General features: G+C 34.4%; 1 protein-coding gene across 23 annotated transcripts in view; it reads left to right on the plus strand.

Annotated features, from left to right (window-relative positions):
- ULK4 (unc-51 like kinase 4) overlaps nucleotides 1–13578 on the plus strand; it is a 212714-nt gene that overhangs the window by 51625 nt on the left and 147511 nt on the right. For 22 of the 23 annotated variants that reach the window (XR_010360981.1, XR_010361004.1, XR_010361006.1 and 19 more), the window contains 3 exons: nucleotides 371–553; nucleotides 5526–5653; nucleotides 12699–12832. Coding sequence is in view for 18 of the 23 variants with exons in the window: in XM_064417051.1 (XP_064273121.1) it covers nucleotides 371–553; nucleotides 5526–5653; nucleotides 12699–12832 (445 nt within the window). In the remaining 5 variants the exon portion in view is untranslated. The remainder of the gene's footprint in view (nucleotides 1–370; nucleotides 554–5525; nucleotides 5654–12698; nucleotides 12833–13578) is intronic. The other variant, XM_064417134.1, reaches the window with a different exon arrangement.

Raw genomic sequence — 13578 nt, forward strand, 5'->3', positions numbered from 1 at the left:
CTCCCTGCACTCCTTTCTAGTACAATGTTATCTGATGCTGTTTGTATTTCGTGCTTGACAAAAGACTCAAGCATGGGCTGTGGTGCTCCATCATTACTGTTCTATAGAGGAAAAGAGTTATGTGACTTTTTGATGTGGATGTTGCTGTATAAAATATTTGAATTTCAGATGCACAGAGTGTATATCAATGCATTTAGAAGAATTCCAGGTCTCTAAAAATAAGAGATCTTTTCCCCTAATATTTGTCTTAAAAAAGAATCTGTATGCATTCCATATATTCCTAAACTATTGGAAAACTTACCACATGCTTTTGTTTTCCAGTATTTTTCTTGAAATAATAGTATCATTAATTTTTTTTTCACTTTTGTAGGCTTTGTGCAGAATTACTCGTTCCTCACCTAATGCCTTCCAGAGTGTCATTGAAAAAGTGGGATTAACAGCTGTACTAAATTCCTTGGCAAATGGAATATGTAAAATTCAGCAGTACATGCTTACGATGTTTTCAGCAATGTTGTCATGTGGGATTCATCTGCAGAGGCTAATTCAAGAAAAGGTTTGACTTCAGATTAATATTTAATTGGCATGGAATTTAATGAAAGGAAAAGTTAAAATTGACACTGCGAGTGGTTTTGGGTTTTCAAAATATGTCTCGGTGACATTTGCATATCTAAATAGCAGGAAATGAGGAATGTGTTTCTCTTATATTTCTGTTTGTTTAAACTCTAAATTATAAGGTGTATAGTTTTTCTTTCTTTCATGAATCTTCAAGAAATTATACTAATAGGTGTATAAATTGTTTCTGCAGCTAGGATTCAATTCAGAATACCCTACTCTGACCATAACTGATAATGGGCCCTAAGGAAAATCAGTAACGAATCAGTAAAGACAACTATTTGACATAGATCTCTTAGACATTTAAAAGAGAAAATAAGGAGTGTCCTGATTAAATCTGAAACTGTACTTTGTGCTCTCCTTAAAGGTCCTTAAGTCAATTTGTAAGTGAAATATCTTGCAGAAATTAGCATTTTAATACCTTAGATTTTTCTTATTAGTGTCACTGAATAAAACAACTGGTTTTGGTTTATGTGTAATATAATTTTTGGTAGAAGTGGTTAAAATTTTCTATTTTGATTCCCAAATTATTTTGTATTTAGAGAAAGAGTGTTTCTTTTTTGGAAGTGTATCTGCATAGTTCATAAATGAAAGTAATAATCTCCCTCTATTTGGAAAGGATAAAAACCACAAAGAAAGAAGGAACTGTAGTTCTGTTTTCCTCAGATACTCTGTTGTAATGTATGTTGTAATCTGACAATCATCTTGACGATAATAATCTGTTGGACATTAGTTGATATAGTTTTATTTCCCTACATATTGTTTTAACAATTATATTTAAATTAAAATATAATCCTGCCCATGTGGACTGAAATCACTCATTCTTTTCCTAAAATTAATTTCTGTACCATGTCAGAATTGCCAGTGTGTTTTTGTGAGTGCATGTCAGCTGGCCTTAAACTTTCCAGATCCCACAACAACAGCGCTAATAGGTGGCAAATTGTCCTGTAATGCTGCACTGACAGTGCACATTACTGTGAGTTGATGGTATAGTCAGAGGAGCATGGTCAAAAATCATTCACTTGAACATTCAGCAAAAGAATGCAATGTGCAGCTAGCCTATGGCTACAGCATGATGTTTTCTGTGAAAAATTTCTTGTTTATGTAGGACTTACATAGCTAAAAGAAATCCCATACTGATACCGAATTTCTTACGGACAGTGGCTAGAATTCCCTTTCTGATACTGCAGTTCTAATGGGCAATTCTAATCAAGTTTTACGGATAAGAAAATTGAAATTCAGACAAATGTAATCACTCTTTCAATAGCATATATCAAACTAATGATAGAAGTGGGAATAGTGCCCAAAGCTGTAAGTAAAAACCACTGTACTGTAAAGTAGGTCTGGTTCTATCGCATGTGCCCAGATTTGGTAACTGTACCTGCATTATAGCTGAGAAAAACTAAAACCTCATAGAATGTTTTTTGTTGTTTTTTTTTTTAATTGAGATTAGCTCAGTTCGTTAGAGCCTGGTGGTAATAACACCCAGGTTGTTGGTTTGATCCCTGTGTGAGCCATTCACTTAGGAGTTGGACTTGATGATCGCTTCCAACTCAGAATGTTCTGTGATCTGGAAATTAGATTGTAGGATTTTGGAAGCTGAAACTAAATTTCTGTTTTTCTTGAATAGAATCTAAAAATGCAAACATGCTCCTGTATTGAATTTCCAGGTGCTATCACATCACATGGAGTGATATTATTTTAGCTCTGAAAAAACAAATTTAATAGTCTATGCATTTTTCAATATTTCATGCTCATGGTGCCCAAGTCCCTCTTAATGAGAGAAGGGAAGAGTGAGTACTGTTGGCCTACAGATTATTTTGCATTCTGTAAAATTCTTGTGTAGCTCAGCTTAAGAGGCAGAAGGACCTCAGTGTCACACAGAAGGTAGTGACAAAGAAGTGACTCTGTTTAATATAGGCACAAGCAACATATTAAAAGATACTTAAAGATATAAATTCAAGATAGAGATAATTTAGCTTTGTGTATGTTATCTGGAAACACCCTTAGGTTCTAAGAATTAGGACTGCCCTTGTTTTCTTCAGTCTTCAAGAACAGTAGTAGAAACTAGTAAAAAACAGTAGGTACGAAACAAAAGCCAGAATTGCAGTTCTGTGATCATCTACACTAATACAAAACTTCAGAGAACTACAATAGCCAGAAGGGTCTGGGTTTTGTACCTCTCTGATACCGAGACTTTTAGTTTCCTGTTTTGGAAACAAAATAGTTGAAATTTTGTTTTTAAAATAAAACATGGAAAAAGAACTCAAAAGCAAGAATTGAACACATTATAGCAGTAGATTAAAAAAACCCCACTGCCAATTACTTTCATCTGACTGTCAAGATTCACCTTTGGATTAGTGAAAATCAGTCATAGCTTTTTGAATGCAATTAGGTCTTCCAAAGGTCAGATAATGTGGCAGGGTGTTTTTTGTTTGGTTTCTTTCTTCCTCAACTAGTCATAAATAAAATAACTCAAATACTTGCAGCAATATATTGTCACAACTGCATTGTAAATACATTATAAGCATTGTCCTCACGTTTCAGTAACAGTTTTCAATTCTTTGTCTTTTACCTGAATGTGGACAAGTAATTACCACTGTAGATAGTTTTGTCAATTATCACTAAGAATGAATGAAAAGATATCTTTAACAAAATCATTGTAACTCTAAACTTATAATATGCAGATATTTGCAAATCATTGAAGGGAAATTCGAAAATGCATAACAATCTAACAAATGTTTGCTATTGTAATTTCTGTTCTTGTATAGTGAGATAGTGGTCTAGCTGTTTTGCTGTTGTGTAGCCAATTCAAAAACATCATTGCTTTTGTTTTAAACTTGCTTTGCAGTATTACTCTCTATCCAATATAAAGCCATAATCTTGTTGCAGTGTGTTCACTTGAAATGAAAAGATTGTCCTATCCTGCAGAGTCTCCATGGATACATCAAACATTTGTAGGGGAAGGAGGAAATATAGAACAGAGAAATGATAAATAATGTATTTGGCAGTATTTGAGTGTTTTTTGGCTTTTCTGATACACTAAGTCCTGCAGGTCAGCAAAGATGTGCTTAAAGTTTTCTTTGGATAAACTTCTGCAGTTTTTCAGTCCTCAAACCAGCCAGAAAAGAAAATTCCAACAGGTCACATTTATTTCTTAAACCAGATTATTAGAACATTCCCAGATAAGTCTGATGTAACTAATTTTAATTGTCTTAACCCATGTTAACATGGGTTAACCCATAATTTAGCTTCGTGTATGTTATCTGGAAACACCCTTAGGTTCTAAAAATTAGGACTGCCCTTGTTTTCTTCAGTCTTCAAGAACAGTAGTAACATGGGTCAACAGTTAACAGGTTAACAGTTAACATGGGTTAACCCAGGTAGCATTGAGATAGTCTTGCTTTCCAGAGTATGAGGACTGAAAATAGATGTGCTTTGGCTTGTAATTGCATATGTCTTTGTCGTGGTGTCCTTGTGCATGGTCTATCAAGTCCGTTTATGCTCGCCACAGTCAGTGTTGCATTATATAAACTCTTTGACTATGTCTGAGGTTTTATGGGATTTCTGAATATAAAAATTTTGTTGTTGCTGTTGCTTTGTTTTTCTATCTAAAAAAAACCTTGAAAAACCAAACCATAATTAAAATTCAGCCTTTTCATTTATTAGATTGTAATTTAAGAACTTGACTGCTGCACGTTCCTACTGGAGGAGCTACAAGGCATGGTCTGTGAGCTGTTGAAGTGTTTAAAGCAGTAAACTTTTAAATTCCAAGACTGAGAAATTCTTCTATTTATGAAATAAATTATTGAAGTACAGCAGGACAGTTCTAGAATAATTAATAGCAGTTTGTTTTTTCTGGGATTTCTGTAGTTCCTGAATGACCACTGCTTTTGAAGACAGGGTTAAAGTTGTGTCAGAATAAAATCTGATGGTTTCTTGGACAACTCTTATACTGCTGCTCTTTTTCCATTCTTGGTAAAGATGTATAGTTAGTTGTTGCCAAGGATGTCTCTAATAAATTACAGTCAGTGTTGATTTGCAATTATTCAGTCAGCAAATGAGGAATTTGGACAGTAATATCTATGTTAAACGCGCATCACACAGCAGGATTTTTACTTTGTATATAGCATGCATACAGTAGTCCTGTATCCTATAGTGTCACTGCCTTGAGAATCCAGCTCAACTCTTTGAAGGCAGGTTCTATTGATGAGGCCATTTGTGCTCAGTCTAATTTTTGCATAGAACCAGTTGACACAGTTTGTAAATTCCAATTTAGTTTTTAGTTCTGATTTTGTTTATCCTTCTTTCTTTTCAAGTCCTAATTTTATTTCTTCCTTCAAAAGTTGTTGTTCACTTTCTGAACTCAAAATAATACTAGATTAGATAAGAACAATCAGAGAAGGTGGAAACAATTTTACCATCTATTTGGAGCATCTGGTATAAAATTTGGTATCTGATGTAGATAAGATTTTATCTAACTAAGGTGTAGTTTTTAATATTCCTGCATGTAAGGGAATGAATAGCTAGAAAATCTAAATAATATTTGTGCTTAAATACATATGTATTCTGAAAATAATTCAGCTTTGTTTTAAAATAAATGTATTAAAATATCCTGTGTTTATGCTTATGGTAAGCCCTTTAAAAATATAAATTTTATAATCTTTTGTAATTGATTTCACACTATTTTGGATGTAATACATTAAATAGTGTTTAATTTTACTTTATCACTTATGAAGATGTTCAAAACAGCTTAACACTTGGCCAGTCTTGAACAGTCTTGAATTTATTTGTTAGTGTTTTATGGATTTTTTTTCCTATGAGTGACATGAAAATGAGCAAACTTCTAAGTGTATACAGTCTTACGATACAGTGCAAGTAACCTTAATGTCTTTGTGTTTATTTCCACCAAGGATTTTGTGACTACAATTACTCGTCTACTTGAAAGTCCTTCAACTTTTATTCGAGCAAAAGCCTTTCTGGTCTTGCTACAAGTTTTAATTAATAACAGGGAGATGTTGCTCCTCAGTTGTCAAACAAGGTAAGGTGATAATGGAAGATAATCAAAGATATAGTCTTTAAAGTTACTTGAAAATGTGTGGTATTTTTGAGCCAGTGTTTTAGAATTTAATTGTTTTGTGTGTAATAGTAATCCTTTTATTCATGAGATTATTTTGTCTGGGATCATCAGGTGACAGTTATTCACAAGGGGAAATCATTGTCTTGCAAGGAGAATGTCTTTTAAACTAACTAGTGGTCCCAGTACGCTTTTGCATTTTTGTGTGGGGCAAAAGATATACTGCAACAGTGAGTTGCTGGTATGGTGGGAAAGCAAAATCAAAAGTTCTGTGATGTACCTTCCTCATCTTGGGGTTTGGTATAGTTCATAATTTCTTCCAGATAGTGACTTTCAAGGTAAAATAATATTTTTTATCTATATGTGTTGTGGGAGTGATTTATAACCACCAATAAGTGATTTATAATGACCAATAAGTTCCTGTGACTTTTACATGAAGTATTTAATTCTGCCATGTTTTAGAACACTTTGCCATAAATTACTGACTCACCAGGGAACTGTTATTTGAAATTTTTTGTCTTCTGTTGGGACTGAAGCATTCCTGTATCAAAGAGGAGCAAATTAAAATATGAATTGTCACCATGTTTCAAGGTGATCGGAGAAGTAGGATTAAAGAAATTTTAGTTGGGATTTATATCTTCTACTGTTCTGTAAAGAAGAAGAGTAAAATGAAGTGTAAATGTAGTTTTTACAATATCGAAATAAAGCAGGTTTGGAACTGAAAGTAAAAAAGAATGAAGCTTGTGGGTAGCTGTAAATCTAACTATATCTATAGCAAATATAACATATCTTATATTCATGTTTAAGAAGAATTAGGATGTATACATTAGGATTAAAGGAAGGGGCAGATGAGTTACACCATGAAGCCTCTGTGAGAGAACACCTTGTGGGGTGATAGCATTATACATCTGTTCCACCACTTGCAAAGCTGTAGGTATCCCAGTATTTGTAGAATCATGGAGAATAAGTACAGAATCCAAGGGCTTTTCCATGTGTACCTTTTTACACTTCCAGAAACGTTCTATCAGATTATGTGTTCTGGTTAGTGAAAAATGCCCCTAATGATTTGTAAGTGACTTTTTGAATGGCTACATTTTTAGTAACTCCTGCTATTCATGTGCCTGATATACCACATAGGAGTCTGACAGATATCCTGCACAGACAGTTACTGCTTGTTTATATATATACCTAAGATACTATGTGAAGGAGAATAATAATAATAGCTTTATGCATGATTTTCATGATTTATAATGCTTTCCAACCAGCTATCTTTTTGAAGAGAATGTGTTGTGAATTTGGAATATGATTTTGTATTATGACTTTTGGCTTTATCCTGCTGTTTTATTGTCACACTCCAGACAGGGCTGATTAGACACCAACACATGTAATACATTAGGTAAAACAATAGGCAAGCCTTATAGCAGCTTTATTGAGCTGATGAAGTGTTTTTCTTCATTTGCTGAGTTTTCTTTATTATTTTTCTTTAGTGAACAGCATTTCTCATGTCAGTATAGATCATTTAAAACCTTTCTCTTACATCCAGAAGGTAAGATAGCTACAGAGAGGAGAAGTGACCCATTAAATCTGGGGATAGTTGCATTCATAACATCACTGTATAACTCTGGAATAATCTTGAACACAGCAGAGATACTGGATACTCATTGACATATAGTATGGATTTTATTTAGATGTCATCAGTTATCTGACAGAGGAGTTTCTTCAAAATTAAGACTCAAAAATTCTATATTGCTAGCACAGGAAGCAGAAATCTATTGAAATCTATTGAAAATATTTGATATACATGACTTCTCCTTCTGGAGATGTTTGATTTGAGAAATATAAAGAGCCTGTAGTAAAATGTACATAATTCCTGGTTAAGAGTTTGTCTTCAGCAGCTGCAGCTAAAGCCTGTAATAGGATTTATATTGCTTTAGATGATAAAATCTGTTTATGATAATTATAATCAATATAAGGCAATTTTTCAGAGTGCATCACTTAAAGGATGATGCAGATGATAAAACAATAATAACTGTTTCATGGCAACACTGCATTGAAAAATGCTTTTGTTTACTTTGGTAATTACACTGGTTTTGGCTGAGTTAGTGTTAATTTTCTTCATGGCAACTGCTATGTGAAAACAGCTGAAAACAGCTGAAAACAGCTGAAAACAGCTGAAAACAGCCCCCTGGGCCTCATGAGCATGGGGACTGCCTCAGGGCCAGCATCCCAAAGGCCTTGCTCTGGAGAGCAGTTCTTCCTTTATTTGGCAGCAAAGTTGGGGCAGGGTTTGGAGTGCAAGTCTTATGAGGAGGAGCTGAGAGAACTGAGGTTGTTTAGCCCGGAGGAAAGAAGGCTCAGGGGTGACCTTATCACTCTTTGTAACCACCTGAAAGGAGGCTGTAGCTAGGCAGGGGTTGGTCTTTTTTTTTCCCAAGTAATGAATTATAGGATAAGAGGAAATGGTCTTAAGTTGTGCCATTGGAGATTTAGATTTGATATCAGGAAAATTTTTTTCACTGATAATTCAGACAATAAAATTCTGTTCCCACCGGTAACCTTTGTGATATCTGTCCTTGGAAGTGGTTTTGGAGCTGAAAATGCTGTGCCATGTGAGGAAAATAATAGTTTAATCTGTTTTCATTCATCTTATTAGGAGGAAAGGGCATGGGACAGGGAAAAGAGGGGAGAGAAAGAAAAATGGAAGGAGGAGTAGGGAAAGAGGAAGTGGAAAGGAGGGGTAATGGAAAGCTTATTTTGCTCAGCTGGTGTTACCAAAACAGATTTCCCTGTGTTTTTCTTCCAGTGTGTGCACAGGTACCAGGAAATAAAAGGCAGTAGAAGTAGGCACTTGCTGAAACCCCTTATTATTGCAAGCAATAATGATGCCTCAGGGCTGGGAACTTGAGAAGTATCCAGTGTTACAAGTCTTAATTCCTGGAATACAATCTTAAGACTACCTGCCTATTTGTTTTTACTGTTTACAGAGTCTATTGGCTTTGGCCATGATACCAGCAGTTGCTATTCACTTTTGGAGTATTTGTACACACAGTCCTCCATACATGTCCCTGTAATGCCTATTGATTAGCTGAGTTTACACAATCTGGTTGCAAGTTTCTTTTTCTACTTCTTTTCAAAAGTCTCTACTTACTCAAAGAGTAAGGAAGCATCTTTATAATTCCAAATAAGAGTGGAGAAACAACTGATCCCAACTGATCAAAGGGATATCCATACCACGTGGCCTCATGGGGGAAAGAAGAAAGGAATGGCAGGGAAGACGTTAGAAGTGATGGCACTTGTCTTCCCAAGTAACCATTATGTGTGACGGAGCCCTTTGTTCCTGGAGATGGCTGAATACCTGTCTGCCTATGGGAAGTGGTGAATGAATTCCTTGTTTTGCTTTGCTTGTGTAAAAGTTCTAAACTAAAAGTTTTTAGTTCTGTGGATGAAAAGTATTGATATATATCTATATATATATATAGATATAAGAAATGTAATTTTGTAATTTTGAAGTGAATTCATTGTTCCACAACATTGAGACAATTCACCTTTTTTTTCCTACCTGTTCCATGGTAGGCGATTACAGTTCTTCCACATGTGATACAGCTAGAGACCCTTTAGACTGAAGTAGCACTTGTTTACTTACACTGTGCAAATTAATTTATTTTGCTAATCACACTGAGTTTTCTAGTCTCCTTCATTTCTCCTTGATTTGCAGAGGCATGCTACCTGTTCTTCAGGGAAGGGGTATCCTGAAGTTTTATTGAGGCTGTTCATTTCACCCTTTTCAGAGCTAGCAGTAATTTCTGATTAGTCTAATTGAATTGTTCTTTTTGTATCTAGATGGTTTCAGAGAATTTCTTAGGTAAACAGAGACTGACTTGGAGATTGAACTTCTCCTCCCAAAAGAATTTATTCAAACCTCTTGTTTGCTACTGTGTGCAGAGATGGACCCTTGTGGAAGTGTCCATCATCCACAGGGTAGTATTCCTGACACATTTCACTCTGCAGAAATATAACCATGCATAATGGCATAACCTCTGAGCAAAATCTTTCTCTGTTTCCTGAGGCCACATCCCATATTTATTAACTTTTCAAATCTTATATGTGCCCTGAAAGGAAAAGCTTTGCCTGGAAACTTACTACAGTCTCACATCTAGCATAGCGTGTTTGCTTTATATGTCTTAAGATTGATCTAGAAAAGTAGTGACAAAAAGAACTGAAAAGCTTGGTGCTCAGTCAGATGGGGAAACATGGAAATGGAGGGCAGGGGGAAACAATGATGTAAGTCAGTGATTTCAAAGAAAAAAAAACCCCGGCAAGCTGGTATCAAATTAAAAAACAGAAAAAAGTGATGGAAGGCAAGAAGTAGAGATTGACCCATCTATTAGCATGATACGCCATCTGATATTACATCTGTGTAAAATAAACAGTGTATCTATATTAAATATCCTTTTAAAATCTTCCTCATTTTCTGTTAGCAGAGATTCACTAATAACAATAATAAATAAAAATAAAACTAACGAATAGTCTTTGATTTCTTGGGGTAAATGGACTGTATATGTCCTCAGAGTATGCATGACCTTCTTTAGTTTCATGAAGGTCTGTCATTCTCTGTGAACTTAGTGTCTTTTCTTCATATTGATAATCCTGTTAAGAGAACAGATCTTATTCTTTTAAGTAATAGACCTCATTCCCCTTCCTGTTACTCCAGACCATTAACTCTGGAATTTTCCCTTTTCAGCTCCAGTCTTTCACTTTTTTTTTTTTTTTTTTTTTTTTTCAGAAAACTTGGGTTGTTTTGCTTTTTTAGTGTAAAAGTTCACTTACGGCCATATCTTACAACACAGACACTTGAACTTAATTTTTTTTAAGCCAAACCTTTGCTTCATAGACAGTGGTCTCATCATATTTAGCTTATTTATACTGACATCTTCGTATTTTATCATGTACTGTTGAGTGCAAGACAAACGTGCCACTAAATGAATTGAATAAATGTATTTCTATAGGCCTGGTTTTGCCCACTAGAGAGAACACTGAGATTTATCAGGGAATAAAAGTAACTGATGAATTGTTCTACGTATGACTGAGGAATTTGTCAAAGGAAAATAGAGATGCTAATGCTTTACTGCCTACAGAATTTATATCTGTATGGCTTTCTTGAGACAATGTTTAGTTGAACCGAAATATCAGGGAAAAAATAGCTGTGCATATTTTTAGAAAATCTATGTGAAAGACAATTTTGTGAAAGGAAGAACAACATAAGGGAGAGAACTCATTTATCTTTCTCAGAATAAATAAACCTACTTTGTATCCTTCTCAAATGTGATTAAGTAATAGAACATGCTTTTATAAAATAAAAGAACCTCCTTCACCCAAAGAAATAAAACCACTCATGTTGAAGTTTATTGGGCCCATTTTAAGTAAAACTCAAACAGATCTAAGTGTATTTCCATATATAGTCAGATGATTGTTAAATCATGGAAGTGTTTTCTTTAAAAAAAATTAATTCAAGCTTTGATATTTTGTCATTTTTTAAAGTTAAATATTTTTAGAATAAAAATTACTTGGTTGTCTGGAAAGGCTAGAAGTCCATTCTATTTAAAGCATTCAAATTTTTATATTAAAAAGTGTAAAGCTTATAAAAGTAAAATTCTATTTGTAGCACAGTGTCAGATTTTTAAGTAGTTCTTTTCTAATAGACAAATCAAAATTCCTGTAAAATAATGCAATTTCCAGACATTACAAGAATTAAAGATGTCCTCATGGTCTCTGAGAAGAGCAGCTGAATGTGTTGCATCTGGGCTGTTGCACAAGTGAAAAGTAGTTACTCACTGGGTCTTTTGAGTTCTCTTTTTGTCTCTGTAGAATAGGTTAGGAAGGATAAGAGTGCAGTATTCAATCATAATCGTGTTATTTAGAGACATAATCCTGTAAAATATATTCTTAGGTAGTTTTTACTTTGTTGACTATATAATCCTTTTGATAGAAAGATGTATTTCCTAGTAGCCTTGTTATGAATACTTGAGGTAAATAAGTAATTTTTGTAGTTCTGTAAAAGAGCATTGGTTATCAGAAGGGTATTTAAAAAGATAGTACTGAAGTGCATACTTAAAATCCAGATCATGGATTTCCCTCACCAGTGATTGATGGTGCTTTGCACAGGACCCGGAGGGAGTTCGAATGTGAAACAAAGATGTCAATAGTATGGCCCTAAAGGGAAGTCTGGCCCTTCTGTCTATTCAAATAAGCATTTTAAAATTTTGCCTGAAGCATTCTGTTACAGGTGTATTATTAAAGCAATGTCTTGTAAGTTAGCCAGTGGCTAATAAATCAGTTACCATTTCACTGCAAGAAATGTCATTCTTCAGAATGGCACAACCACAGAGTACTTACCAGTTGGAATGCATGCACTGAGTTTGTATTTAGAAATCATGAGCACCAGACTTCTAGAGACAGGATATAAGACTAGTTTGGGCTTTATCTCTTTCAATATGGCTATTCCAACTAGTGCTTACATTTTAATAGGCTGCAGTGTGATCTATGTAGTATGATTTTTCTGGACTGAAAGATTGATCTCTTGTTACATTGACTTTAATTATGCTTTCTTTTGGAAGTCTTATGAGTTGAAAATTAGTGTCTGTAGTCTTTCACTTATATTGCACATATTGACTACGTATTTCAAAATAAAGTGGATTGTAAAATTAGTCTCTCTCTAAGTTTGCAGAAAGATTCACTCCTTATGTTAATGTCACATAGTCATTTAAACTAGTTGAGTTGTGCTTCCTTAAACTAGCTTAAGTATTTCTTTCCTTGACTCAGTAATTTGTGTTGGTTTTAGAGTTGATTAACAGAAAAGTCTAAAATTTCAACAAAATTGCAGAGCCAAAACTAATGTATCATCGTCATTGTAATCACAGATACCAGAAATATCTGGTTCAATAGTTTTTTTGAGATATAGTGTTATTTTCTTTAGTATGAGAGTTAATGTTTTGCACTTGTTTAAATGTAGACTCATGATGTATATTGAAAGAGACAGCAGAAAGACCATGCCAGGAAAAGAGCAGCAAGGTGGCAGTGAATACCTGTCAAAATGCCTGGATCTTCTCATCTATCACATTGTGCGGGAGCTGCCAGGAATTCTAGGTAAATTCAGTTGGTTAACCAAACAGATCTTACCTTTGCTTACTCTGTCAAGAGGTAGAAAGACTGTATTTTCTGAATGCATAAAGATGGCATGATATCAGCTTCTTGAAATATTTTAGATATGTCATGATCAGATACTTTGTAGGAATGCGTGATTTCCTGTATGAATGTTTTGTGTTTGTGGAATGGTAAGCCTCACCAGCTCAGTCAGGAATGAAGCCCAGAAGTACAAGAAATCTTATCAATGTTCTAAAGATATTGTAAAATCTATAAACGTTTTGCAATCTAAGAGCAAATTTGACCCATAAAGCAGAGGCGTGGGAGAGATGCAACAGGGCGTATCTCTGAGTATATGTTAATTGCTTACACTGAAATTTATATATTGAGTATTTGCTACAGGCAATATTTCTGGAAAATTTCAGCTTAGGTACTTCAGTTGTTTTAGATGCCTGAAACCGATTTGCTCATGCACACAAGGTTTATTTTCATAAAATTATTTTCTGATGAGATGATACCTGATGTATTTTTCATCTTTTCTACATTATCACTAGCATATTGAAAATGTAATGGTAGCACTGCAAAGGTTAGTAGACCTAAATGTCATGCTGCTATTTTAAAAGAAACTTTACTTCCTTTGCTAATGCAAATTTTTGCCTTGCTGCAAACACCTGATCCCTTTTTTTCTAACTAAATATCAGGTTTGCATATTGACTATATTTCAGGATGGAAGTCTCAGACTATAAATG

This window comes from Passer domesticus, chromosome 1, assembly GCF_036417665.1.
Source record: "Passer domesticus isolate bPasDom1 chromosome 1, bPasDom1.hap1, whole genome shotgun sequence".
Classification (NCBI taxonomy): domain Eukaryota; kingdom Metazoa; phylum Chordata; class Aves; order Passeriformes; family Passeridae; genus Passer; species Passer domesticus.